The 27692-nt window shown below is 50.8% G+C and overlaps 13 protein-coding genes across 13 annotated transcripts; 5 read left to right on the forward strand and 8 right to left on the reverse strand.

Annotated features, from left to right (window-relative positions):
* Positions 1-396: 396 nt before the first annotated feature.
* N7515_003084 (putative kinesin family protein (KinA)) lies at positions 397-3419 on the reverse strand (the record flags this gene model as incomplete). Its single annotated transcript, XM_056663828.1, has 5 exons — positions 397-625; positions 695-3120; positions 3173-3267; positions 3337-3362; positions 3415-3419. 5 exons carry the CDS (start codon positions 3417-3419, stop codon positions 397-399), a joined length of 2781 nt encoding a protein of 926 aa, XP_056522885.1.
* A 780-nt stretch (positions 3420-4199) lies between these two features.
* ubc2 (E2 ubiquitin-conjugating protein RAD6) lies at positions 4200-4955 on the reverse strand (the record flags this gene model as incomplete). Its single annotated transcript, XM_056663829.1, has 4 exons — positions 4200-4326; positions 4390-4614; positions 4671-4735; positions 4914-4955. The coding sequence occupies 4 exons, from the start codon at positions 4953-4955 to the stop codon at positions 4200-4202; spliced, it is 459 nt and encodes a 152-aa protein (XP_056522886.1).
* A 466-nt stretch (positions 4956-5421) lies between these two features.
* Positions 5422-6818, forward strand: N7515_003086 (thiolase family protein; the record flags this gene model as incomplete). Its single annotated transcript, XM_056663830.1, has 3 exons — positions 5422-5568; positions 5624-6568; positions 6618-6818. The coding sequence occupies 3 exons, from the start codon at positions 5422-5424 to the stop codon at positions 6816-6818; spliced, it is 1293 nt and encodes a 430-aa protein (XP_056522887.1).
* Positions 6819-7272: 454 nt separating this feature from the next.
* On the forward strand, positions 7273-9667 carry N7515_003087 (uncharacterized protein; the record flags this gene model as incomplete). Its single annotated transcript, XM_056663831.1, has 5 exons — positions 7273-7380; positions 7438-8355; positions 8418-8607; positions 8661-9407; positions 9471-9667. The coding sequence occupies 5 exons, from the start codon at positions 7273-7275 to the stop codon at positions 9665-9667; spliced, it is 2160 nt and encodes a 719-aa protein (XP_056522888.1).
* Positions 9668-9829: 162 nt separating this feature from the next.
* Positions 9830-11348, reverse strand: N7515_003088 (chitobiosyldiphosphodolichol beta-1,4 mannosyltransferase; the record flags this gene model as incomplete). Its single annotated transcript, XM_056663832.1, has 3 exons — positions 9830-10774; positions 10842-11038; positions 11102-11348. The coding sequence occupies 3 exons, from the start codon at positions 11346-11348 to the stop codon at positions 9830-9832; spliced, it is 1389 nt and encodes a 462-aa protein (XP_056522889.1).
* Positions 11349-11796: 448 nt separating this feature from the next.
* Positions 11797-14522, forward strand: N7515_003089 (metal cation transporter MSC2; the record flags this gene model as incomplete). Its single annotated transcript, XM_056663833.1, has 4 exons — positions 11797-12173; positions 12224-13378; positions 13435-13653; positions 13703-14522. The coding sequence occupies 4 exons, from the start codon at positions 11797-11799 to the stop codon at positions 14520-14522; spliced, it is 2571 nt and encodes an 856-aa protein (XP_056522890.1).
* Positions 14523-15177: 655 nt separating this feature from the next.
* N7515_003090 (uncharacterized protein) lies at positions 15178-16422 on the forward strand (the record flags this gene model as incomplete). Its single annotated transcript, XM_056663834.1, has 1 exon — positions 15178-16422. The coding sequence occupies one exon, from the start codon at positions 15178-15180 to the stop codon at positions 16420-16422; it is 1245 nt and encodes a 414-aa protein (XP_056522891.1).
* A 648-nt stretch (positions 16423-17070) lies between these two features.
* Positions 17071-18298, reverse strand: N7515_003091 (Zn(II)2Cys6 transcription factor domain-containing protein; the record flags this gene model as incomplete). Its single annotated transcript, XM_056663835.1, has 2 exons — positions 17071-18156; positions 18230-18298. 2 exons carry the CDS (start codon positions 18296-18298, stop codon positions 17071-17073), a joined length of 1155 nt encoding a protein of 384 aa, XP_056522892.1.
* An 841-nt stretch (positions 18299-19139) lies between these two features.
* On the forward strand, positions 19140-20128 carry N7515_003092 (RTA1 domain-containing protein; the record flags this gene model as incomplete). Its single annotated transcript, XM_056663836.1, has 3 exons — positions 19140-19855; positions 19909-19983; positions 20038-20128. 3 exons carry the CDS (start codon positions 19140-19142, stop codon positions 20126-20128), a joined length of 882 nt encoding a protein of 293 aa, XP_056522893.1.
* A 536-nt stretch (positions 20129-20664) lies between these two features.
* N7515_003093 (putative ubiquitin conjugating enzyme) lies at positions 20665-21380 on the reverse strand (the record flags this gene model as incomplete). The annotated part of the gene is made up of 3 exons (XM_056663837.1): positions 20665-20915; positions 21000-21092; positions 21224-21380. 3 exons carry the CDS (start codon positions 21378-21380, stop codon positions 20665-20667), a joined length of 501 nt encoding a protein of 166 aa, XP_056522894.1.
* A 397-nt stretch (positions 21381-21777) lies between these two features.
* Positions 21778-23057, reverse strand: N7515_003094 (uncharacterized protein; the record flags this gene model as incomplete). Its single annotated transcript, XM_056663838.1, has 2 exons — positions 21778-22713; positions 22770-23057. Coding segments are annotated over 2 exons (1224 nt in total), but the record flags the coding sequence as incomplete, so codon positions are not given.
* Positions 23058-24088: 1031 nt separating this feature from the next.
* N7515_003095 (carnitine:acyl carnitine antiporter) lies at positions 24089-25274 on the reverse strand (the record flags this gene model as incomplete). Its single annotated transcript, XM_056663839.1, has 4 exons — positions 24089-24751; positions 24821-24837; positions 24919-24967; positions 25026-25274. The coding sequence occupies 4 exons, from the start codon at positions 25272-25274 to the stop codon at positions 24089-24091; spliced, it is 978 nt and encodes a 325-aa protein (XP_056522896.1).
* A 983-nt stretch (positions 25275-26257) lies between these two features.
* Positions 26258-27161, reverse strand: N7515_003096 (CFEM domain-containing protein; the record flags this gene model as incomplete). Its single annotated transcript, XM_056663840.1, has 3 exons — positions 26258-26772; positions 26832-27009; positions 27078-27161. The coding sequence occupies 3 exons, from the start codon at positions 27159-27161 to the stop codon at positions 26258-26260; spliced, it is 777 nt and encodes a 258-aa protein (XP_056522897.1).
* Between the last annotated feature and the right edge of the window lie 531 nt (positions 27162-27692).

A 27692-nucleotide genomic window follows, 5' to 3' on the forward strand; every position in this document is an offset into this window, starting at 1 on the left:
ATTGTGGACGCGCAGATACCTATCAGCTCTGCTGCATTCTATCTGGAATTGATGTACATGGGTATCGGGAAGATTCAAGAGCCTCGAGTCCCCGACATGCAGGGCGCGATCTAATGTACTGGAATGGGAGGAGGAAAAAGAAAAGAAAGAACGAAAGAGAGAAACATGAAACATATCGAAATCATCTCAGAACGAAGTCTGTCAGTCAGACGATGAAAGGAAAAGAAGAGACTCGTGAAACAGCGTAAAGAGTAATCAAGATAGAACAGCCTATGTCAACCACATGCTAACGAAAGGAGCACGAATTGCACAACATCCGGCGTGCATGGTAGACATCCATCAAGCCTTAGAAGCATCTGTGCAAGAGATGTGCAGGCTTCTGGGGGTGGGCCAGGTTTATCGGCGATCAAAAAACCAACTGCTGCGTTTCCCCGTCGCTTCCTGCGATTGTACACCCGCGACGTTCGCGTTCGCCGGTCCGTCGCCACCGCCACGTAGCGGCTTCGCGATACGCGACCCACCGAAGCTGAAACTCGCATTCCCATCCATGCTCGGTAGCCCGCGGGTGGATCCTTGCTTCGCAGCTTCGAGGCGCTCCTTGACAGCCGTGAGTTGAGCTTCGAATCTAGGTAAGTTATTAGTATTAGTACGATCAACAGAATCGACATCTGGAAAGAGACTGGCCAAAACATACCGGTGGTTGGCTTGGGTGAGTTTCTCCTGACTTTCCTGAAGCAGGGCTTCCAGGCTGGCAATGCGCTCATTTCTTGCAATCAGCTTCCGCTCTGCGATGGCCACCTCCTTCTTCAGACTACTGTTCTGTTCCACCAGTTGACGCTGTACATGTGTCAATTGTTCGAGGTTGCGCTCCAGGAACGCCATCTTCTTCTGTTGGGCGCGGTTGTTTGATGAGCGGAGGACGTTGTTATACTGCTCTCGTGCATCGTCCAAGGAAATTTCTAATTCGACCACACGCTCGCAGCGGTTTTGCAGGTCACGCATGAGTGACTTCTTCATGGCATCGAACTCGGTGATTTGCTGCTGCAAGGTCTTGCTGGCGACGCCATTGGTGGATGTCCGGGATTGAGTGTCGACAAGAGACTGCCGCAGCTGAGTCAACTCCTCATCCTTCCGCGAGATGTCGGAACGAAGATCCCCAGCGGCTGCAACCTCCGCCTCTTTCTTTGCAATGTAAACTTGTTCTAGCCGTCCTCGAATCTCTTCCACGTCACTCTCGCCCAGATTACGAGTCAGGAGACCCTCATACTCTCGTTGAAGGTCATCGAGCCTCTTCTCCAAGTCCACGCGGCGGCTGTCCTGCAGCTCGCCAAAGTCGCTTCGGTCGTTGACTGTCAGCTCGGCTTGCCGGATGAAGCCTTGTGTTTCGAGTAGACTCGTGCGAAGCTCGAGGATGTCGTCTGGTGCAATTACTTCACCTTCAGAGCTAATCTGGTGGAGGGCATCGACACGCTGGATGAGGTCCTGTAGCTTGCGTTCATTATCAGAGAACACCTCACCACCAAGGTCAAACCCGGCCATCATCTTAGCCATCTTCTCAGACTTCTTCCTCTCCTTCTCATCAAGAGCCGCAGTGGTCTCCTTCGCCCTCATTCGGACATCCAGAAGCTGCTGCTTCACTTCGTCGAGCTCGCTTGTAAGTTCTGAATTGGCTTCCCGGAGGCCATCCATCGTGATGGCGGCTTCCTTGCTCTCATAAGACACCTTCTCCAGCTGCATTCGAAGCTCGTTCACCTCTGTTCCCAAGCGCTCATTATCCTTTCCTGTTCTTGCGCCATTCTCTTTCAGAGATCGAAGCTCGTCGCGTGCTTCGCGGAGGCTGCGCTCCACGTTGACAATATGCGATTCTCTCTCTGCAAGCTGATCTTGGAACTCATTCTCCCGGCGCAAGAATTCCTCGCGCTCATCCTTCTCCAGCACCAGGCTGGGAGTGCTGGACCGATCTCCAACACGCGAATCTGGGCGGGGCGTTTCCGAACGAGCAGTCTCCTGTAAACGTGAAGGAGTACCCGGCCGCGGACCACGGGACTCTGTTTTCGTGGCATTGACTAGTTCGTTTCCTCGCCCGGGGGTCCATTGTTCCTTTGGAACGCTATCACCACTACGCCACAGGTTGACTTCGCCCTCCAGTGCTGAAATGTAATGCTCGAAATTGGTCATTTGACTCTGCGCCTTGCGCAGTAGTTGTTTCATCTCGGCGGGACTCAGCTCTGCGTTCACCTTAGCCTTGTTCTTGATGGCCTTGGCGCGCACACCGAATCGAAGGGTCGAGATCGTTTCCGCATCGTTGTAGCTGCTGGGCGAACAGTTGATAATCAAGGTTGTCCGAGAGTTACCACCAAGAGATTCTTGAAGAATTCGAGTGAGTTTAGAGTCACGGTAAGGAATGTGTGTCGATTTGCCGTCGGTCAAGGCGTTGATGACCATGCCCAACGCACTCAAGCTCTTATTGATCTTTTTGGCCTCCTCTAAAGTCTGGCCACTTGCGCCGGTCTTTCCAACCTTTTCACTACCAGCCAAATCAACCAAGAACAACTGGCCACTCTTGGCAGATCCAGTCTCGACATTCTTCTGGGTGACGGTAATCACAAAGATGGAATGAGAGCGAGATGATTCTTGATTCATGTTTGTTGCAGCGACGGCCCGCGCTGCGCCTCCTCGGCGCATAACTTCATAAACCTCCTGCACACTGGACACATAGACTTCCAACAATCCTTTAACGTAAACTCCCCGAGCTTTCTCCTCGTGGACTGGCAAGTTGTCGTTCTGGGGCACTAGCAAATCGCGAATTCGCTCCATGTAGATTTCCATATAACTGACCCGGACGGTGTACTCGATGTTGCTCGGACTAGTCAGGATGCTGGCGAAGATTTGTTCGATCATTCGTGGAATGATACCCTTCTCTACCTCATCATCGATGTCGGCACCCATCATTGTGTACGACTTTCCAGCACCGGTCTGGCCATAGGCGAATACCGTTCCGTTATATCCATTGAGAATGTCGTCCACGGTTGGTCGAATAGAAAAGTCGAAGATGTCGTTTTGGGCGGTGTCCATGGGGAACACGCGGTCAAATGTGAATGCCCCTGTGCCCTCTCGGGACTGGGTACTCGTCAGTTTGTCTCCGTGAGTTCTTCTCTCGTTCTTGACTTACGTTGATGATACATGACTCTTCATTTTCGAATTCGACGATAGGTTTACCTCCGGAGGCCAATTCAACCTTATTTTGCGGACGGAACCTAGCAACGACTTGATATATCCAGTCAGTATTCCTTCCAAAATTCACTCCCTAGAAATGTTATGGTAGCTGGTGCATACCCTTGATGGTGTTCGACCCCGCGGACCTGTGGACCATATCAGTAACGGTTGACGCATAATAGGGCTGAGTGTACTCACGCCATATTTGGTGAATGCAACTTAGCTATAACAATCTCGAGTACTAAAATAGGCCCCAATCAGGGGGTGGGCCTCGAAGTTCGTTAAAGGCGTCTCAAATAGGATTTCGTCTGTTGCGGTGTAGTGATTCTGAGGAGGGGGTAGAGGATCAGGGGGTCCACGTGCACCTGAGACCGAAACGCTCAAGTGAGGAAATGTTAAGCAGCAAACAAGCCGCAAAGAAAGGCCGGCCAAAAAGAAAAAAGAAAGGAAATAAAAACACAAGAAGCTACTTTGCAGGGGAGAGGTAACGCGAGAGGGTGGGATTCCGACTGTTGACAGTCGCGCATTTAGGCTTACCGCCCCCGGACCCGGAGATGCAACCACCTGCAGATAAGCTTAATGTACATCATTTAAACCCCTAGAGGGAGCTACATATATGTAAGAAATACTTTAGCTAGAGACCCTCTTCGGTACTTGGATAACATGTACATCATCTACATGTACAATGCACGTGTCAAGAGAGATCAGGGCACAGGATTAACGGGGGAACCAGGCTAATGCACTGACTGCATGTACAGAAATGATCGATAGACAGTGAAGGATCGTTGACATGAAAGGATGAGTAGAAGGATATTGGATAAGTAAAGAAGAACGATCGATGACTAGCAAGCAAACCTAAGGAACCGAAAAGAATAAGAGACCAAGCGCCAGAAACCCCATGCTGTGCAGATTAAACGGTCAAGCTGTTGTCCTCATTCATAAGACTCTTAGCCCATCGGACTTGTTTCAGCAAACTTGGTTGGTCAATTATCCTCCCAACTCCTCTCAACCGTCTCTCGCACTCTCTTCGTATACTCCTTGCGGTTGTCCTTGTAAAGGTTCGAGGCCTCGACGTTGGCTGGCGACGACGTGTTTGGATCGTTCAAGAGACTGAAATTTCATGACGTAGATTAGCATGTGAAATATGACATCTATATCCAACAGAGCCCCTACCTTTGGATACTGGTGAGAATAGCCGCCACATCATATGTCGGACTCCACCGGTTCTGTAGAATGTCGAGGCACAGTTCACCAGTTCCATAGACATTGGGATGGAACATTTGGCTGATGAATTTGACGCCTGGTGGCTTATTTGGGTATTGTTCTTCGAAATTCATGACCAAGCGGAATGTGCCATCCTCGAACGGCGTGTCGGCGGGGCCAATGATGACGGCATTCCTGATGATTCGTCAGAACTATTGTCAAGTCCCAAAAGCATATTCAGAAGTATTTACCATGTCATAACATTATCGGCGACTGGAGAGGCAGAGACACCAGCTGGAGGATCAGTCTGCATGCGCTGTGGTGATGAGAATGTTAGCCAGGGCGACACATCTTGACTACCGAGCTCTGGGAAAGCAAAGTAGCAAACTCGTGCGAAACAAAAAGACATAGGATTTTTGAGCTATATCAGTCATGACAGGAGTGGGGGACGATCGAAGGAAGCTTGATGGCGAGATGATTGTATTAACTCGTACCTTGAAGTCGCGCATGAGACGACGGCGGGCGGATGTAGACATGGTACAAGAGCGAGGACGCAAGATGTATGGAGTGATCTGCTAGAGCTGTGTGTATGTAGCCAGATACAAGTGATGCTTAGAGGACGAGGGAAAAAGAGAAGTGAGGATGCAGGGAACGAGAGATCAATGATATGGCAGGCGATATGCAGCCAACCGATGGAGGGGAAGACCGGAAGAAATAACTGAATGGGGAAACTACCTACAAGAGGCTAGACTCTAGCCGTTAGACTTCGGAACTTTTGACTAAGCAATTATGTCATAGCCCGGTTCGCTGACCGCTTTGAAGGGCCTCGGTCCAAGCGGGCGCGGCGGTTATCGGCGGTTACACGGGCGGAGGCATTCCGGCATACACATGCCACCAAGAGTTATTACTAGCTCTTGATCCTTCATCCCTTTGACCTTTCTTCCTCCTCTTCATACCCGATCATCCTGCAATATTGTCAATCCACTCTTACAATTAAACGTCATGCTTTCCCCGGGCCTGTCTGTTCGTTTCCCCAAGCGAGCCTTCCCCGCATTCCGTGCCCAGCGACAATTCAGCTCCGCACGCCCGACATGCAAGGAGATTCAGGAAGCGTACATCCTGAGTGCATCTCGGACACCAACAGCAAAGGTATCTCTTTCTGAAGAAAGACATGGAAATATAATATTGACGTTGGGTTGACTAGTTCAATGGTTCATTTGCCACCGTATCGGCACCTGAGCTTGGTGCTGTTGCCATTAAATCAGCTCTCGAGAAATCCAAGGTACCTGTCGAGAAGATTACAGATGTTTACATGGGAAATGTTCTGCAGGGGTCAGTGGGCCAGGCCCCTGCCCGTCAGGCATCTATCTTTGCCGGTCTCCCGTCCACCGTCGAATCCACAACGATCAACAAAGTCTGCGCTTCTGGCTTGAAAGCAGTGGCACTGGCCGCACAAAACATTCAGTTGGGCTTGGCAGAAGCACAAGTGGCGGGTGGCATGGAGAACATGACTCGTGTTCCCTATTATATGCCACGCTCCAGCCAATTGCCTCCTTTTGGCGAGATCAAGTTGGAGGACGGTCTCATCAAGGATGGTCTGTGGGACGTCTACAATAAGTTCCACATGGGCATCTGCGCTGAACACACTGCTAAGAACTATGACATTTCACGAGAAGACCAGGACGCATATGCCATTCAGTCATATGAGCGGGCCCAGCAGGCATGGAAGGAGAACAAGTTTGCCGAGGAAATTGCCCCGGTTACTGTGAAGGGCAAGAAGGGGGACACCATTATCGAACGCGACGAGGGCTTTGAAAACCTCCGTGCGGATAAACTGAAGACTTTGAAACCCGCCTTTTTGCGAGATGGAACGGGTACTGTGACCGCTGGCAACGCTTCTACAATGAACGACGGAGCATCGGCACTGATCTTGGTCAATAAGGAACTTGCTCGCGAATTTGGTGCTAGCAGCCGTGTTCTGGCCCGTATTGTTTCCTCGTCCGATGCTGCCATCGACCCTGTGGACTTCCCCGTCGCTCCTGCCAAAGCAGTCCCGATTGCTCTGGAGCGTGCCGGTATTACGAAAGACCAAGTGGCTGTCTGGGAGTTCAATGAGGCCTTCGCTGCTGTCATCAAGGCCAACGAAAAGGTTAGTTTTGACTCCACCCCTCTGAAAACATCCCATCTAACTGAACTAGATCCTCGGGTTGCAAAACGCCAAGGTCAACATGCTCGGAGGCGCCATCTCACTTGGCCACGCTCTCGGTAGTTCAGGCTCGCGAATCCTTGTGACCCTGCTCCACCAATTGCAGCCCGGCGAGTATGGAGTGGCCGCAATTTGCAATGGCGGCGGCGCTGCGACTGCCATGGTTGTGCAGAGATTGGACCGGGTGGATTGATTCGATCAAATGTCAATATCTTCGGTACTATGTCATGATTATACCCTCAAATGCACATTATATAACTGTTCCCATGTACAGTACAATTCTTAATCTCGGACGTTTTTTGTAAAATGGTGCCTCTAGGCTCTATCTTGCCGTATCCTTGGTTCTCTTTTAGACATTCATTTCACCGGGCATCCTCCAGCTTTTCCAGCTGCATTTCAGGCTTATTTTCGATCAGGCTAGCTACTTTGTCGCAAGTTTGACGTGGTCTTCGAAGTGACTAGCCCTGTGTTTTGATGTTGCGGCCTTGTTCCTCAGGCCACCTAGTCCGCAGAATGCCGCATGCAACACAAAACAGAAACAGCTCGTCGGCTCTGCTTCTTCGTCTTCACTTCTTCACATCGTACACAATTAATAAGACTCTACTATCCCAGGATGCCTATGCACCTGGAATCAAATACATAACACAATGCTGAGCCCCGTTGGCTTATCTTTACATCCATCCTGTCATAATGCCATTTCTTGGTCCCCGGAGGGCGAGCTTGCCATCGCCGCGGGCGAATACTTTCAAATCCTTGTATGTTTCTGACTGTCTGTTATATTATGAGCTTTAACGTGACTGACATACTGAGAGACACCGAAAAACGGGAAAGGTGATGATTCCGCTCCCAATTCAACTCAAGATTGGCGGATAACTCGTGTTCGGGCGAATCAATTTACGAATTCTGAATGGCCAGTCTACCTCCCGGGAAAGCGAGATGACTTTTCGATCGCTGCGGACCTTTCAGAAGGCAATGTGATCGGTATATCCTGGTCACCGGCAGGACTAGGCAAATATCGGCGCAGTGTGCTAGCCGTGTTAACGTCGAATTTGGTGCTGTCAATTTGGGAGCCCGTGGGATCCAAGGACCAATGGACCAGAGTCTCTGTCGTGAATCATGAGCTTCGGGCACATCTGCAGCCACCCCAAGATCCAGATGGTCACATATATCGTAAGGCCAACATTCGATCTTTCGCCTGGTGCGAGTCTCTGAAGCCTTCGGTGCCCAGCGACGGGTCTTCCTTCCTGCATTCACACGAAAGTCGCTGGGGAATCCCGTTGCTGACGGTGGTTAACGATTGCAATCAAGTCACCCTGTTGCGAGTTCGCAGGTCGGACCCAATGAACAGCGCTTCCGGGCTTTACGATTTTCAGATCATGGCGCAACACTCCCTGAAGCACCAGGAAACGAGAAACATATCACTCTGCTCTGGGTCCCTCTTGGAGAAAGTGATCAATGAAGGACAACGTACTACTGCACTTTCCTGTGGCCCGTGGCAATCCTTACCCGCGAGTAGTCCAGGAGACTTTGGCCGCGCAGTCGCCATGGTAGCTGCTGTATGCGGAAGGAATCTGGAATTAATGATGGTCGAAGTCAATATTGGAAGCTCGCCTGGGGAAACCTCGGAAAATTACACGCTGGCCACAGACCTTACGGGGCGATCTTCGAATTATTTGAAGGAGAAATGCTCATATCACAATATCACTGGTCCTCTTCAGTGGATTTATGATGTATGTTCAATCTGTTGCATCAAATGCTAACGCGTGCCGTCTCGCTGACAGAGAGCTATTAGAAATCATCCACAACCATTGATTTGGCAGTGGGCGTCATGGCAGGTTTCATCGTCATATCCATGTCGCATGCTACCTATCATGGCGGCAATGCAGATTTCGATGCGTTTGAACTCCGTCATTGGCCGCTGTATGAACCGGAAACAGAGGAGAACCGAAGTCACCAGCAACGGCATCTGGAACCCATTTCAGGTGTGTTATTCAAAGCTTCGTTGGGATTATACAACACTGCTGACCCCCGTTAGCAATGCTCACTTCAACAGATAGTCGGGATGGCACATGCAAGTTCCACCTAGGAACACTTGGTGGTCTTGGTTTGATGGCAGAACTTCACCAACTCCAAAGTGGCAATGCCCTTCGACGGCCAAAATGGAAGCTCATAACTGAAGAATACCAGGAGGATTATGACTTGGAGAATGATCTGGGCGAAATGTCTGTCTCGAGGATCTGGGGTTTAGCTGCTTATCGCAACGTAACTGCCGCTATATTCACGTCACACCCTACAGATATTATCGAGTATCGCATCACATCTGACGACAGGTCATTGTTGGTTTTTTCTGAGGAGGGCGAACATACCACAGATCCCCAAGCCTTATTCGCGCCGCAGACACCCGATTGTCAGACTGCCAACTGGAACCAGACACGCGAATTGATACGTTTTGTGTTACCTGGTGATGGCGACGATATTGGAACCGACATGGAGAGCCAGCGGCTCGTTTATGCCGTTGCTTGTCGAGCCATTGTGGGCGAAGAGGATAAGTCTCTTCGAGCCCACGTCCAACATGCTCTGGAACATCTGGCACTAGTGACGGGTGCAGATCTGAGCGAGGAAATATCCAAATGCAAAGATCGCCCTAGCCCGGTGCCTGCGAAATCTGAGGACCAACTGAATGGCAAAGGAGGTCATATCTACGAGAGATGCGAAGTTTGCGATGCGGCAATTGGCTGGCCATCAATCGAATTTGCACAGTGTGGAAACGGACACCGATGGGGTAAGTTGCCTTGTGATTTGAGTCTCGTATATCCGGACATATTAACCTTACTCATCCATATAGTGCGATGTGGGCTCTCCTTCCTCGCCATCCAACAACCAGGGGTCTCCAAGTATTGCTCTCTCTGTCGCATGGAGGCCCTCGATGAAGAACGTGTGGCTTGTGTGAGTGGCGGGAAGCAGGGTCGAACGTTCAATGCTCTATTTGAGACGTTCGATGTTTGCTCACACTGCGCTGCCAAATTCCAAGCTAGCTACTAAGCGCTATTAAATAGTTCAAATGATAGCGAGAGCAAAATCTTTGCTGGCCCGCGGCAGGAGTAAAATGTAAATTTGCTCGCGAATGAGACATCCCATCATAGAACGATGCCACTGAATCAATGTTACAGAACAGATCATCTTCAGAGGCCCACAGACATCCTTTCAAGTCAGCCCAATGAGCGAGCCGGCAATAGGGTTCCATTCATCGTCCCAGCGCCGAGAGCTTTCTTTCTGGGCTCCTACACGAAGAAGCTCCAATTTGTCGTTATTTCCGAACAGTTCAACTAGGTGTTGGACCAACTCCTCTGAGCTTCCAAAGCCCAATCCATTGACGCCCTCAGTCACCAACTCGGGCCACGCTTCAAAACGATCCCATCCCACGACTGGAAGACCGGCCCCGAACATATCTACGACTTTCATGGGCAGATCTACCCCGCTGCTACTGGTATGCAGACTGACCCCGAGTGATGCCGAGGCCAACAGCTGAGCATAGTCCGGTACAGTCAACCATGCAGTTCGGATCGTCACTTTTTGTAGCTTGTCGCGCTTTTCCAATGCCGCGATCTGTTCCAGGTACATTTCTTTTTGTGGCCCCTTCCCAGTGATAATGGCTAAAACATTGGGAAGGTGAGTGTGCGTTGTAGTAGCCATTTCAGAGTACTGAAGAAGAGCATCAATGAGGACTGAGAAATCCTCGTCCGGTGTCCACGATGTTGAACTGACCAGTACCCGAAGGGAACTTGGTTTCAGAGAGGCAAAGGCCTCCTTTGTTTCTGGCAGTTTCGAAAGGAACGCTGTCCGTGCATTTGAATCAAGTATTGGTTTGAAATGACTAGCAGGTCGGTCGTGCAGTGGCAAGATGGGGGCCTCGAGATTGAAATCTGTCTTGAGGACGGTTTTCATGGCATTGGTGACACACAAATGAGCTGAAGCGGATTTGCAGAACACCTTCTCGTACCATATCGACAGTTTCACCAATGGATGGCTTTGGCCGAGTTTCAGCGCGAGTATAGAGTATCCAAAATTATGCCAATCGATGATTAGTTTTGTCTGCCGCAAGAAACAGACAATTGAGGCAATAGCAAGTGTAGGTATGGAAGGTGGATTCTATCGTCATCGTAAGGGCGAGTCAGCAACTCGATCACTCTAGCAACCTCGCTCTTGCTAATCATACCTGAACCAAGAGCCAACGAGACGGGGTCGTGGTATATGCAAGGCACTTCCAGAGACAACCTATCTGGAATAAAACCTTCAACGGCCCATATATTATGAACAGAAGCTTGTTGCTGGTTTGCAGAAGTCTGGGGTGCGGGCGAAGCGGAACAATTGAGATTTTTGGATGAGTTGTGATATCAGGATGAGGATCAGACTCTATTCCAAAGAGCAATATCAGTAAATATGCACTGCAGTCTCTATTTAAATTGTCACACTAACCATTGTACCCAATAATGACCACCTTCCCACCATTCCTCGCAATGCTCAATGCATGATACTGCATACGGGGGCTTCGGCCAATGTCGCCAAGAACAAGGATTTGGACACTCGTCTTGTGCTGTTCAGTGTCATTTGAGCTCCCTCCAGACTTTGCTCGTTCTGGCACGTACTGCGAAGGAAGCAGCAGGATCAACACAGTGAGGACACTAGACAGGCAGAATGCTATGCTGATAACGGTCTCGATCATGATAACAATGGTGCTCCATGTGCACCGCTCATGATCTTGATTAGCTTCGATGCACTGAATGGCCCATATGAAGCTATGACAAGCAGATAAAACACCGAGCCGGAACAAGCTGGGGCATCAACTCGGTCGGTAAAGCCGCGGAGGAACATTTGAAGATACGTAATTCGATATCCGATAAGCATTCACGTGATTCTCCTTAGATATGGGAACCTTGGGGAAGATCCTCGGACTTTTCCCCAGAGACAGTGGCCATTCCATTTCAGCCAATTCTGGCGCCGAGCATCCCGATCGCATTACTTCGCTATATTCATACTCCACGATGCTGGATTTGCTGTCCTGCCCACTGATCTGAGCTCACGCCCGATCCACCCTTCCCGATATCTTGGCAGTGGCCCTATCTCCTGTCCGGTTGCTGGACACCCCAGCTGTGCGCCAACACTCAGAGAACATGTCGATGAGGGCATCGCCACTGAGCGTGGATCTAACCCCACCCTCCAATGGACACAATCACGGCCATAGTCGTGGTCGTGGGCACTCTCGATCAAACCGCTGGGCGCAACCTCCACCTCCCCTCTCTCAGCCAGCCGAAACTAGCCTTCCAGAACACCCGGAGCCGACCAAAACGGTGAACCTGGGTTATCCATATGGGCATACACGTCAAGGATCTGGCCACAGCCATCATACACATTCTCATGCACACCATACTCACAATCATAGTGTGTCATCGATTCGCCACGATGTGGGAGATCACCAAGGTGCCTATGGTGTTCATGGGATATTGTCTAGGGATACGAATTTATCGGCAGAACTTAGCCTAGATAAGACGTACGTGAGCTGATATGTACTTTGGCGAGTAGAACTAATCCTAGGCGCAGGCCTGAGTTTCTAACTAGTGCATTCATCGTGCTGCCGTGGATTGCGTTGTCCTGGTATCAAAGACAACATGCCCAGGCACAAGCTTCGTCCGGTGAAGATATTCCTCTTACAGCTACCACTGTTTCTGTTGGCCAAATTGGTCATAAAACGTGCTTCTTAACAGCACTCACCCTTATCATCTTCGGCTCCGGTCAAATATTACGGACGAGCTACCAGAAGGCCGGCCCGTCCAGTCTCCCATCCATCAAACTCCAGACATTGACTTCTCGGAGCGCCCAAACAGCCCTTTCACAGATTATATCGGTGGCATTGCCAATATTTGCGGCACTCAAGGTCGGAGGCTTTTTGGTAGCATTCACCATCCTTCTTGCGACCGCGTCAGGGGTTCCTGCCATCATGAACGGGGCCTCGCGTGCTCAAGAGAAATACAGCAAGAAGACCATGTCTATCGCCCTACTGCTGGTGGGCATTATATCCAGCTACCTGGGGCTGAACCGTGCCTGGGACGTATCTCCGGTGATTGGATATGCGGCGCTTTTATGCTCCGTTTTTATTGCCCCTCCTCCATTTCCTTCCCTCCGTCATAATGGTCCTATTCCCGAGCCTGGTCTCGTCGCTCCACAGAGCAAGTCTCCGGGGCCTGACCACTCTTCGGTAGTAGTCACAACCGATGCCCCACTCGCTATCATCGCTGGGTTCTCCCTCGCAATCTCGACCATACTTCTCAATCGAGGGTCTGTCTTCGGCATCTCGAATTTCGCATACGTCTCGATTCCTACAGCTCTTTTTGCTGTTTCGCTTATGATCTCCGAGCCCACAACCCTCCGCTCTCCTAACAAGACCGGACTCGCCATGTCCGCTGGGGCTGCAGCTTTTCTTTCTTCTCCCCATGCCCAGGATGACTTGCTCATGGTTTATGCTATGCGTGGTATTCTAGCCGTTGCCTCATTTTTCGCGTCTCGAAGGGATGATGCTCATTTGCATTTGGATGCGCATGCGCATAGTCATACGCATGGCCATTCGCATTCACATTCGCACACTACGACAGACACCACCAGAGTATCCAAATGGCTCCTCCATAAGAGTGAGCCATATCCGCTGTTGCACAGCATTCTCAAGGAAAAAGACTCTCGTAGCATTTTCTACTTTATGTGGTGAGTGAAGACCTCAAAAGGCCGGCGCTGTTGTAACTGCTGCTAACTTTATGTAGCCTGAATTTTACCTTCATGCTCGTCCAACTATCATACGGTTTCCTGACTGGATCACTGGGTCTGCTCAGTGACAGTATTCACATGTTCTTCGACTGCCTTGCACTTGTTGTTGGTTTATGTGCTGCTGTCATGAGCAAGTGGCCTCCAAACGCTCGGTTCCCCTATGGCTATGGAAAGGTCGATACTTTGTCAGGATTCGCTAATGGCATCTTCCTCATGTAAGTGTTCTCAACCACGCCCCTTATGGCAAGCTCTAACGACATGCAGGATCATCAGCGTAGAGATCATCTATGAGGCGGTGGAGCGGCTCTCGTCGGGGAGTGAGATGCACCGCATCGGCGAGCTTTTGATTGTCAGCATTGCTGGTCTGGCAGTTAACCTGGTCGGGATTTTCAGCTTTGAGCATGGCCATGCTCATCACGGCCACGATCATGGACACGACCATTCTCATGGCAATGAGAACATGCATGGCATCTTCTTGCACATCCTCGCTGATACGCTTGGTTCAGTGGCAGTTGTCATTTCCACCATTCTTGTGCATTACTCTGGCTGGTCTGGGTATGATCCATTGGCGTCGTGCTTCATTGCCGTATTGATTTTCGCGTCCGCTGTTCCTTTAGTCAGCAGTACGGCAAAGACATTGCTTCTCACTCTGCCAGCCGACACGGAATATAACGTTCGGGAAACACTGGCGGGAGTCAGCACTCTCAGAGGCGTGGTCAGTTATACGGTGCCTAAGTTCTGGCTTGATGAGACGGGAGTGTCTTCCGGTCATAGCCATTCCCATGGCCATTCTAGCCAAAAAGATTGTGACCACGATCATAGCCATAGCGAGCATCATCACGGTCATGATCATGAACATCACCACAGCCACGATCACGACCATCATCACGATCACGCACATGAGAAAAAGCCTCAAAGTGTCTTCGGTGTGATCCATGTCATTGCTTCTAGGGGTGCCGATGTGGAAGATGTGCGTCATCGGACCGTTGAATTCCTCCGAGAGAAGAATATGGACATTCTCGTTCAAGTTGAGCGTGATGGTGATGCGCGCTGCTGGTGTGGCGTGGGAAGCAAAAGCTTTTGATTGACGAGCATAATGTTCTACCAGTAATCAACTGCTCCCAAAGGGGGTCAGGATACGCGGTTTATGGTCGCTTGTGCCCGGCCAATTTGTATGTATCTCGTGTACAGATAGAAGTGGGCAGATTGCCGAATCACCCCAATCGACCGCATATAAGCAGTAGTCCTCTCCCGAGCCTTTTGTCAGAGATGAAGGGATGTACCTTGTCTCAATAGGATGCTCCAATGATGAAACTTCATCAACCTATCGCGGTTTCATGGAAGGTTCCCATGCAATTTCACATGCAGCTGTCTTCATGAGATTGTACTTGTATGACCCGTTCGGCTACCGCCGGTCTTGTACCTGCGCTTGATCTAAGCCCTCCATGCCCAGACACGTACAACGTCAGGCTCGATCTTGAGTTGCTACACGACGATCTTTCGGGTCACACGGTCACAGACTTTCCGAGAGGTTGATCTGTTGGTTGCAACTTCACATATACCTAACTTACATCTAAGGCCTAATGTAAGAGTTACATCTGAGTCTTGTCCTACCAACCACGACGTTTACATAGAGTTATGTTGGATCTTATATACCGTCCGAAATTCATCTCTCCTGCCATTGTTTCTGCGGGCTCTCTTTTAACTATAGCTGCAATTCATCTCTATTGTCCAGTTCAATGTCATTAGCTTCAGCCGCACAATCCCCATATGCCGACGAGATCGTGCGGAAAGGATATGTAAGGATATTCGAAGGCCACACGGTCTTCCTGACTGGAGGCACTGGGTGCTTGGGGGGATGTCTCCTGTACAAACTATCTTTGCAACTGCCCACGCGCAAGATATATGTCTTGGTTCGAGGGGATTCACAGGGGGCTATCTCGAAATTGCGACAGTCGATGCCACATCATGCCCAGGCAATCTTAACCAACAAAGTCGAGTTCGTAATTGGAGATATAAAGAAAGCCCAATTCGGCATCGACCCCGACGTCCTCCGGCGACTTCAGGACGAAGTCACCTTGGTCATCCACGCAGCAGCCAAGATCAAGCTCGAAGGCCCAATTCGGGATGCACTGGAGAACAACTGCCTGCCCGCGCTGGAAATGGCACGTATGGCCTCGGGATTTCGACGACTGAAACTGTTGGTCCAGCTGTCGACATCATACGTCAATACTCATCTCCCCGATGGCCCGGTGCTAGAGCGAATATACCAACTAGGAGGCGAAGAAGATCCAGAAGAAGAGCTCGCCTCCATGCTGACACTGGACACATCACCTCACTCGACGAAGTTCTCGTCAACCTACACCCAAGCCAAGCATCTCATGGAACGTCTTCTACTCAGCCGCTTCCCCTTACTTCCGATTCTTTTAATACGGCCAACGATCTTCGGTCCTGCATTTAGAGACCCATACCCGTTCTATGGATCAGAGGACTCAACACCGCTCACGAAGTTCACCAACCTCTGGTTCTCCGATCGAGGTGCGACGCAAGTCTGGCATGCGACCGAGGGTTACGAAACAGGCACGAATATCTTAGACGAGATACCCGTGGACCTCGTAGCAAACGCGTGTCTACTGCACGCAGCAGCTGGGACGACGGGCATCGTGCAGATCGGATCCCAGCTCTACCACCCGGTGACATTCGACGAGATTTTCCGTTTAGGAATGGAGAACGCCAGCCCTGAGTTACGACGGGACTTCCCTAAGATTGTCTTCACCCAAGATCGCAGCACACCACAGTGCTTCCTTGCCGAGTTGATCCAAGTGGGGACTCGTAACTGGCTATTTGACTGTGGCCGGTCCTACTGGGTTAAACAGGTGAGCGGTCCACTGAGTATACAGATCTGCAAGCCTGAGGCGGATGCTTTCCTTATGAGACGGATCCGCGATGGTCTTCAGTTTGGAAAGGAAAGAGCTCGGATTTGAGATATGTGCAGAACTCTGAATTGTGTTCATGTTATACATGTATGAACGTGACCAGATGAACCGTAGGTTTTTGCAATGCACCAGTTTTACAAGTTTCTCTAGTGAAGGACGGTTGATGTATAGCGAAAGCTGACTGACTCAGGGAATGGACAATAGACATATCGACGTAGATTGTGGAAAATCTCGGAAGTTCGCATAGGCCCAGACCCTGTAGCGACGTTGGAAAGTCGGGAAGTATTTCGGCTCCTTTTGCGGTTGCAACATGTGCTCAATACATGCAACTGTGAGTTTTGTACTAGTCACGGTGGTACGAAGTATTAAAGGCGGCCAGGATGTTTCCGTACTCTGATCTGGAAGTCGCACAGCCCTAATCTTATGAAACACGCTCGGCACATGCCTCACGATTTCATAGTTGAGTGGAGAGTGTGAATGTGCAACGAATTTGGCACATTGACGATAACCCATTGTGTTCGAAAACGAGGGCAAAGAACAGTGGCTCGAGTCTTAGTTTGAGACTCTCGAAGATCGCTCTATTTTGCGCTGATCTCGGCGTTTTAGGCCGTAGCAGAACACGGTGTTGGCCTGACTTTAACCGTAAGAGAAGCCCGATCCAACAAACTAGCATGTCCAATTCTCAGGAAGTAGAGGTCAAAGTCCCATCTTTTTCTGCGGCCAAGCCACAGCGTTCACCCATTGCATGTCTGCTGGACGCAATGCATCCAATAACTCGGAGATCAAGACGCGGCCCGAGCCTCGAGCCCACCAATGCCCACCATCAAGCTCCCCAAGCAACACGCCCCAGTGCATGAGGATCAACAATGCTAGCGGCCGTCGGCGCCGCACGTTCTCCACGAATTCCTTATCGAGCATAGCAAGCCAAGCCAAGACGTTAGCGGGGTCGACAGAATTATTAACTCGCACTGAGAAGTGCCGTAGATAGATGATGGCATCTTTGTTGACCTGGTGCTGGGCTGGATCGACACTGGTGAGAGTCTCATCATTCAAAGTCTCGAGTCGCTCGAGGGCAGCCCGCGTTCCGTCGTCCAAACTGGCTAGTTCGGGATCCCATTGGTTTCTTCGGCTCGAGAAGAGCTCCAGTTTCATCCATGATTCCCCAATGCGGTGGATCTTTCTCACGCCTTGCAGGAGTTCGAAGACCACAACGATGTTCTCGGTCATGCTTGAAGAATCCCCACGGGAAGCGCTGACCCCCGGGAGGGCAATACCGATGACGGTCGTGATAATTGACTGCGCCAGCGCAGCCTCACAGTTCATCGGGTTGATGTTATCCACAGCTGCGCGATATGGCGCGAATGTAAGGTTGTGGTACTGCAGAGCCGTGTCAATGTACATCAGCGAACCGGGTGGCTCGATTGTGGCGGCAATATGAAGAGCTCCCAAAGCCAGGATGCCATTCATCAAAAAATCATACTGAAGGGCCAGACGGGGAATGGAGATTTGCCAGACATGATGCTCTGACTGCGAAGAGCAAAGACTTTTGAAAGTATCAGTGGAGAACTTGTGCATCAGCTCCAGATCTCGCACTCGCGAAATGTCCGGAGAAACGGACACCCCGAAACTGGGGATCCCCAGCGTCCGGGGAGGCGGGTCTACGGCCAGCGGGACCGGGGTATGGCTTGCTCGCACACAGCCGGACCGCGACGGCGCTCGCAGGTATGTACATGAGAGCTCTCGTGACACACAATTGGAGCACGGTGGCCCTTTTTCGTCACACTGCGGCTGTTAGCCTCGTTCTCAATGCGGAGCCAGAGATCTGATCTACGTGGTCGGACTTTCCGGGACTAACCTTGACCCGACGTTTCTTGCACTGATCGCAGCCCTGGCGAGATTTGGTATGCGCTCGGCGAGGAGGCATTCTCGGTAACCCTCACTTATTAGTGTCCCATGTGACCAGTCGGCTTGTACAAGATGAAGAGGAGTGTCCAAGCGCGGGAGAGAAGGTGGGGTCACGTGGGATCTATAAAAAGAATATCGGATCGCGTTGTCGTTCGACACTTTGTTCTCTTACTTCTCTCCGTACTATCTTTCTGGTTCTTTGATATTTATTTTTTCATTCGATGTGAGATCACTTGCTAGAACTGCTAGAACTGCTAGAACCACTAGAACTTGAAGGATCTCAATTCCATCCTCACGTCAGACAGGTCAGCCTGCACAGCCACCGGGGCATTGAGTCGCGACTGTCGCGTGTCATGAATCCACACTGCATCGACGACTTTGACCAGGAAGCTCCATCTTAGACTCTTATCTCTCTTGATTAGATCCTTCTTTTTCTAGAAGCGACAATTCCCCCGAAACATAGAACAATTCTCCGGATTCCGAATGATAAGAAGTGGGTCTCCGATCTAAGCGATGGGATACGCAATACGAGAACGAGAACGACAACGACAACGAGCTTGGGAACCAATGACAATGCATCTTCAACGCAGTTTCATCTCATTTACTGCGTAATGAAACGGAGTCTCTCCATCAAGGGCTCCACCTGCTCCGTCAGTGCGGGCTCTGGAGCCTCTTGGCCCCTCGGGCCATTCAAGAAAAAAAACGAGCTTATGGCAATCTTAGTGAAAAAACCCTTGATCTGCTCTTCTCCTGAAAGAGCTCTCCACGAGCATCTTCATTCTGTTATTACATCTTGAAAGGTCACGAGACTCTTCCTGCTCTCTTGTCTCGCTGCCCCCTCTCGTTTCCTCTCTTCCATCATGGCGAGTTACAACACTTGCCACGAAGTCGGCCCTCTCTGTCCCGTAGAATTGACCACTTACGGGTATTATCCCAACTTCGGCGGCAATGTCTTCTTCACAGTCTTCTTTGGTGTCCTCGGCATCTGCCAGGCTGGGTTGGGAGTCTACTATAAAACATGGACATTCTTGATTGCGCTACTGATTGGAACATTGATGGAAATGGCTGGATACATTGGTCGCGTCCTCATGAATGATAACCCATGGTCCTCACCTGCTTTCAAGCTCCAGATCGTGTGTCTGGTGCTTGCGCCAACCTTCGTCGCAGCAGGTGTCTACCTGACATTGAAGCACATCATTTTGACCCTCGGCCCTCAACACTCGATCTTGAAGCCCCGCCTTTTCACCTGGATCTTCATTGGATGCGACGTTGGATCTCTCCTTTTGCAGGCTGCAGGCGGTGGTGTCGCAGCAGCAGCTGACAAGGACGACATGGATATGCTCAAGGCTGGAAACAACATCATCATCGCTGGTATCGCCTTCCAGGTCGGCACAATGGCTGTGTGTGGATTTTTCGCTGCTGCCTTTTTCTGGAGAGTCTACCGGAGCGGCGATGGATTTTCGGGGGAGAAGAATCTTGACACTGATGTTTCGCCTGTCGTCTCCAGAAGGATGCCATTCGTTGTGGCCGCCGGGGTCTTTGCCTATACGACCGTATTGATTCGATGCATCTATCGGTGAGATACGTCCGATCAAATCGCCCAGGACACTGTGCTAACTACAATATCAGTATTCCAGAGATGGCTGGCGGATGGGGAAACCCACTGATGCAAGAGGAGAACGAGTTCCTTATCTTGGACGGAGCGTAAGTTATTTCTTGGTTACTTCTCCTGAGAGGATTCTAGCTGACCTGGTTTAGGATGATTGCTCTGGCCTGTCTGACTTTCACCGTTTTCCACCCTGGAATCTTCCTGCCTTCTTTGCGCTTTACGCCCAAAACTCGTGTCTAATCACTTGCATTTCTCTTTAATATGGCAATACGCGCATCTTGCATTCTTCCTTTAGATTTTACAACAGAGTCTGTTTCCAAGGAATGGGCCGAATGGCCTCTATCTTTACCGTTCAGGCATATTGAGAAGTCCTGCTTTATTAGGATACCATGTGCCCTGGCTCATCTCTCTCCGCCATCGAGTGAGGTGATTATGAAGCTTTAGCGAATTAGAATACCATCAGACCACGCTTCTATGCGTTCCGATACGACTTGATCAAACATCAAAACTCCTTGTTGAGATGTAGAATTACTGCAGGCCGGTTAACCAAAAGATCTCACAAACTCCCGCCCCCATGAAACTTGCAAAGAAATGCGCCGCAGAAGAACTCGAGATCGAGAGCATGGCAACGCCATTGCTCACTCACTCTATGCAAGAAAGGTGAGAGATTCCGCTTATGACGGTACATTGAGATGGTAAAAAGGAAGAACACCCGCAACCCAGCGTTAAATGAAGTCGTAACCCGCCATCTCATATTGCCATAACTATCAGGTTCCTTACTCCGTCGTCAAACGGACACACCGGCGGACACGCTTCTTGAACTCCGCAGGGTCCTCACGCCACAGCCGCGCAGCCTCGACGTTGGCCGGGCTTTCGTCGTTCGGGGTAGACAGCATGGAAATCACGGACAGCAAGATGGTCTCCGGCGTCTGCACAGGAGACCAGCGCTCTGCAGCCGATTCGTACCCATATTTGTCCTCCTCGGGAGGATGCAGAATAGAGATGCAGACCTCACCATTCTCATAAACTAAGCGCGATGATATATCAGTATACAGTATTGCAACAGCCGCTCATGTCTCGTAAATCAAGGAGAGGGTAAATAGGCACGTACTGTTCGGGTGGAAGATTGGAGACTCAAACTTCATCTTCGGTGGCATATGAGGGTATTCACTTGGGAAAGAAAGACGAGCTCGGAAGAATCCACCTATGAAAGCATATTGGTTAGTGATGTTCAGAGCATGTATAGCATGGCAATCAATATTCTAGGGCTGCTTTATTTGCCACAAGACCGAGGCACTCGGCTGCATACGCATTCTTCCAGGTTTCAAGTCTCACCTCCATACAACTTCACGTCATCCGAAATCATGAGCATGACCTCCCATTCAAAGACGTTATTATCGACAAGCCCGCAACTGATGCCAGGAATGTCCTTATCGGACTGCATCTGCTGCAGCTGACGGGATAGCATGCGCCCGGCAGGAGAAGTCGCCATATCTGTGATCGATGGGAGAGCGGCTGCGGGTACAGGTGGAATTCAATTTTGAAGTCGGCTTCAATGTGGAGAGGAACAAAGAGGAGAAGGTGAGGGGAATGGGAAAAAGTGATGAAGGCGGTAAAACTAGAGCGGGGATCGACATCGCCCGATAGGAGGGCGGTGGATGCGCCATGTCGGTGCATCAGCTACAATACGAAAAACCTAGGGACTCGGCTTATGATTGCTAAGAAAAAGAGCCAAAATAATATTGCATAGAATGTATCTCAATCTGTTTCAGTGATGTATCAAACGTATTTCAAGCATATCCCAATCCCAAATCGGCCTCGCAATTTCGTGGCCGATGTTCATCGGATCCCAAATCCTAGATCACACCAAATTCCTACTCCAAACTGATCTAGAGCGCAGAGGGATCAGAGCTGACAGGCTTGGCAGTCTTCAGCATCAAAAAGACCTGACCACCAAGGACTAAGACGGTGAAAATAGTAAGCGCCACCTGCATAACGAACGTCTTGCCAATGACCTTGGCAAAGCGAACACGGGCGGCCCAGTCAAATGTGGTCCATGCATCCATGAGACCGATCTTGCCGCTGCCACCGGTGATGGCAGGGCTAACCTTGCCCCCGAAAGAGCGGTCAAAGGGCACGATACTCTCGTCCTCTTCGGGCAGCATGGAGGCAGCCACACGGACGAAGATGACTCGAGCAGGCATGGAGATGAGGAATGCCAGAACGGCAGGGATCAGAGTGACACCCATAAAGCGGCATAGTCCCTGAATGGGTACAATGTCCTGGTCATTGGTGGTATCGAGCCAGCCCGCAAAGTCGGCGACAGACATGGGGAGGAAGAATGCAGCAGTAGTGAGGACATCCTGGAGGGCAGCAGCTGGAGCAATCTTGATCCAAGTCTTATAGCTGGGGATGCGCTGGTAGAAGCGCTTGGGGGAGGGCTCCGAGATGACGATGTGCACCCAAGCCATCTGCCAAGTAGCCAGAAGTACGCTGATGAGAGACTGAATAACAAACTGGGACAGATAGGAAGTACTTGACACAGCAAGGCAAGACGTAAGGAAACCACGGGCACCGGTGTAAGCGAGGAACATGCCCATGCCACGGAAACGGGACCAGAATCCAGCACGGTTGCGCAGGTGCTTCACCGCGGTGCGCAGCTTGCTGGTGATGGGCTTGACGGGAGTAGCGGCAATCAACCCCGACTCTTCCACGTTGGAGGGCTTGGTTGGGTCGGGATCGGAAGCAATGCGCACATAGATGTCAGGGTTGGTATCCTCGACCGCGGCCAGAGTGGCGATCACCATGCCGTAGGTATACTCAATCTGATAGGGTGTCAGCTTTTGCCAGTATCCAGGAGACGATTATGGTGTTTACTTACACTCCAGAAAGCAAGACAGAGCATGATGGCACTGAGGGCGAACAAAGCCACCAGGCCTCCATTAGGTTCCTTGGTCTCCGTGGACCGCATGAACCCGACCGCAACATCAGTGCTTCGACGGACAATATTACTAGTGACGGACGACATGATGAAGCCGACACTTTCTGGGCATATAAGTTGATAAAAATGTAATAGGAAGGGACCAAGATGACAAGGGAGGGGGAATGGGGGCTTTTTATTGCTGATACAAACAGGCAGCACACCACTAGCGCCGGATCTCACGGGTACGCTGACAGTACTTAGAGTTTTATGGGGGTTCCCACTTAAATGAGAGTACCTGACTCGTACCCTTTTCTCACGGGACTACTTGTACATCCTATTGGAGACTCATTAGACTTGAACTGTTCCTATTTCCATTTAAACAAGTTAAACGAATTTATTCTACTCTATTCAACCACCTTTCATCTGTATAAAAATAGAAACGCCCCTTAAGATCGGGGTGAAATGGCTCCGACCGGTTAGCGCTGGGTCTAGGCGTTTGTGTTGGCTGTAAAACGCCACTTTCATAGGCGAGACCAGTTGCCTTGAGGCTCGCTTATCAGGCCTGCATGGAGCGGAGAAATCTGCTGAGTACTTAGCTCACTCCTGGTTGAGCCTCAACTCAAGTGGGGAGATAAAGTTCTTAAGTCCGGTCGTCAAAGACGCTTAGCCAAAGGTTCCATGGTTACTACTTCAGCAGCTTATATTCCCTAAGAGTGACTTTTTGTCAATAGTGGGAGATTCCATTCGATTCTGAGATGTCACGAGTGTCACGAGTGTGTACGGAGAAAAGCAGAATTGATTGCGAGGCGGGAAATAGATGAATCGAGTTACTGTGCGTTTGAAAGGCAAGTGTCAAAGTCATCTGCAAGATTCCGACTGAGTAGACCAAGTGACTAACTTAATAGGAAGCAATAGAAATCAGTTTCACAATGTTTACAATCGAATGACTTCTTGTTTGACCCTAGGGCTCATTGTTTGCCCAACAAGAAATGTTACTTCCAAAGTTGTCTGATCAATTGATCAAATTTCTTCGAAGCTTGTACACGATTCCAATCCAATGTAGCCTTAGAAGGATTGCTATACAATGTCATAGCGGACGCGCAAGGATCAAAAGTACACAAAAATAACCCTCTATGGTATATCGGAGATCCAAACTGACGCAAAACATGATCAGAAAGACGCGAACAAGCCTGTTCGAAGATAAACCATCCGTAGACAGCACAAAACGCCGCAAAAAGAGATCAAGGTATTTACACACAAGCACCCGCATCGACACTTTAGTCAAAGAGTGCCTTCATGCCCTTGTGTGCAAGCTCGACGCCGAGGAAAGTGGCGGCATTGGCGGGCACCGCACGAGCAAGGGCCGGTCCGAATCCAGGGAAGAATGCCTTGGCGCCGCCGCTGGCGTAGACTGAGCGAATGACACCGCCCATGGTGGGCTTACCGGGGGCACTCTGCAGGCGAGACTTGATGGTATCGATGGGGAAGACGGGGATCCACATGGCAATACCGGCGGCACCACCAGCGCACACGACGGCAGGCAGGGAAAGCTCGCCGGTCACATTGCCATCCGCATCCTTGGGGGTCATGCTGCGCTTGATGTACTCGTAGGCCGCGAAATAGGCGGCTGAGCCGGGACCGTCACGCGCCAGAGTCATGGCGCTACCGCGGAACACACTGCGAATACCACCCTCCTTGTACAGCTGGCGCACAACATCCATACCACCAGAGTACTTGGGCTTCTCACCCGGGGCCAGGGTCTTCTGGCCCTGGATCTGGAGAAGGACCTTGACACGCTCGAAGGGAGCGGTGATCAGGGTCATGGGGATGGCGGAAAAGAAACCCGCGGCGGAGATCTGGGCAATGGAGTACTGCGGGGTGTCGTGCTTAATGGGGACAACGGAGAACTTGTTCACGAGGGTCTTGCCCACATCGTAACCCTATCGCACAGTTAGCATCCCTTCCGACCGGACGATCGCGGTTATCCCAGGAACTGTAGGATATCATACCCAGAAGCTGACAGCGACTATGGGAGAAGACTGATTAGCTCATAGCTCGACCAATTGCTGGTGTGGGACCCATTGAAGCCAATGCGAGAGGAACTTACACATAGGAGTAACTCCAACGAGGGGTGCGGAGACACCGGCATACAATCCCTACGCAGGCATTGTCAGTTTTCGTCGCGGGGATCCAATGCACAGGGAATAATCGTACTCGAGCCAAACCTTCACGGGCAATTGTTTTCCTGACCACATCCATGGCGCCGGAGTAAATCCCCTTCTCAGCAGTCTGCAGGCGCACCTTCACCAGGTCGAACGGGTGACCGACGATAACAGCGCAGAGACCACCAGTAGCACCAGCTGCGAGCGAGCGCAGCTGAACCATGGTCTGGTTGACGGCCTTGGTCTCGACGACCTTGAGCTCTTCTTTCAGCTGCTGCGGGGTGGAGCTAGAGGAAGACATTGTGGGCGGAGCGGGGCGGGGAAAGGATGGCAATGGAGGGGATGGAGGATGCAGAAAGAAGATACAAAAGACAAGACACAAGGCAGGAGTAGGAGTCAAAATTATTCTGTGCGATGGAAAAAAGACCTCAGATCTCGCAATGACGGAGGCAGACCGAAGCCCGACTTGTCTTCCCCGGACGCGGGTGTGCCTCGGCTCGGGAGCGGATAAACCGAATTCCGATGGTTGTGATACTACGAAGAGGAAGTCGGCGATACTGAAGTACCAATCGTTATAAGAACTAAGGCGTCTTTGTGACAATTGTGAGATAAATGAGTGACTTCTTTTGGGGACCTGAGGTTTTTGAATTGTGATGACATCGCTGACCCCCGAGCGCGTCCGCCCGGGTGAACGGGAAACAGACCTCAACCACTCCACGTTTCCCCGCGGGATAAAGGATGGCTGTCTTGAGACTAGGTTGCTCTCTATTACTGTTAAGAGATCATTTGATTTTGGGTCTTCCTGAAAGATAGAGATGCAGGACAGATAAAGTGCATATGTTGTGCACAGTACAATAAGAGGCGCTTGGAAGTAGACCCGGTCGCAATCACATGGAAATCCACGTGCTTCTTCCTCCGTAAGCACTTTCTTATTAGACTGTGGACGCAGAATCGACAAGTTCAACATACGTCGATGAAAGTGACATTAAGGCCCGAGATAGTTTAAGTCGTAAAAAGCCAATCATGAATCAACCCTCTATTTACTGTTATCGGGGCCGTGAGACCTGAAAGAATATCATTTTGTAGATTCATTCATTAAGTCCGATCGACATTAAATTAACAGCTCCGCAAGAGCGAACAGAAGATAAAAACACAATTGTACCCATCATGAACCTGTTTCATGCTGTACCTGTACAAGCCAGAGGGCGAAACATGAATCATAACCCATGAATTACCGCAGAGACCATGAGAGCGGACTCTGTTCCATCACTTGAGTGAGATGATTTACAGAGCGAGAAGAGCGACCAGGCCGAGGGCACCCATAGCGCGGGAGCCAGCGGTGGCCATGGAGGCAGCACCATCACTGGTGCTGGAAGGAGCAGCAGAGCCAGTCTCGGAGCCAGAGCCGTTGGAGTCGGAGCCCGAACCAGAGCCAGAGGTGGAACCAGCGGCACCGGAGCCGTTGCCAGAGTCAGAGTCGGAGTCAGAGCCGCTGCCGGAGCCAGTCGAGGTGGAGGAACTACCGGTGCTGGTCTTGGTCACCATGGAGGTGGCAGAGCCAGCGGCGCCAGTAGCAGAGGCGCTAGCATCGGAGGCAGTTTGGCTGGCAGAGCCGGCAGCGCCAGTGGCAGAGGCGCTGGCGTCAGAGCCAGTAGCAGAGGCAGAGGCACCAGCACCGGAGCCAGAACCAGAGGTGGAGGCGGAGGCGGTGGATTCAGAGTCGGAGCCTGAAGTAGAGGTAGACTCAGAGCCAGAGCCGGAAGTAGCGCTGGAGCGAGCCTCAGAGCCAGTGACACCGCCTGCATTCCATTATTAGTTTACCGTCGCAAGAATTGAGATACCAATAGCGGGTACATACCAGGGCACTTGGCAATGGCCATGTCGAGGACCTTCTGGGCATCATCGTTGGGGCAGGCCTGGCTGGTGCAATCACGGATACCGAACTTGTAGTCATCGGTCTTGCACAGACAGGCGAGGTCACCAGCCTTGCAGCCCAACTCAGAGGCCTTCTTGGCCATGTTGGAGAGACACATGCTCTATAAACAAAACATGATTAGCATATTGCACGATTGCGGCATAATTGACTGGATTTCAAGTAACTCACAGCACACTCAGAGGCAGAAGGTTCAGCGGCGACCATGCCAAAGGCGGCCATCATGGCCAGAGCGATGGGAGAGAAGGACTTCATTGTAAGGTGAGTGGGAAGTGAGTAGATTAGAGAGAAGGATTAAAGAGTTTAGAGGTGGGTATCGAGAGAGAAAAAAAGGGCTTTGTAGGAGGACGAAATGAGAGAGAATCTGGAGAAAGGGCACTCATTTTATAAAGGGAGCTCCAGCCTCCAGCTGAGAAACAAACTCTGCATATAATTTCACCAGCCACTTGCCCCAGACTGGAAAACAAATATCCATAGTGGACCAAGTCGGCATGAAGCCCAATCACCGGGGAGAATTGGCCATTGTGGATTGGACTGCACCGTGCTCCATGTACCTGGTCAACGTGGGTCAGAGTAAAAGATATTGATCCCTTCGAACCATGAAGTCATCAAAGAGCTTCTGAATCTTGGATCGACTCTCTCACATTGGAGAAGATCGGCCGGAAATAGCTTGCACCCCTTCTCCAAGCGCCGATCGAATAGGTTCGTCCAATGCGACGACGACCCACTCTCAGGGCTCCATCAAAGCCCATTGGACTCGGCTACTTGCATCCAGTGTGGTCCTTT

This window comes from Penicillium bovifimosum (assembly GCF_028826915.1).
Source record: "Penicillium bovifimosum strain IBT 22155 chromosome Unknown utg000003l_segment0_segment0, whole genome shotgun sequence".
Classification (NCBI taxonomy): domain Eukaryota; kingdom Fungi; phylum Ascomycota; class Eurotiomycetes; order Eurotiales; family Aspergillaceae; genus Penicillium; species Penicillium bovifimosum.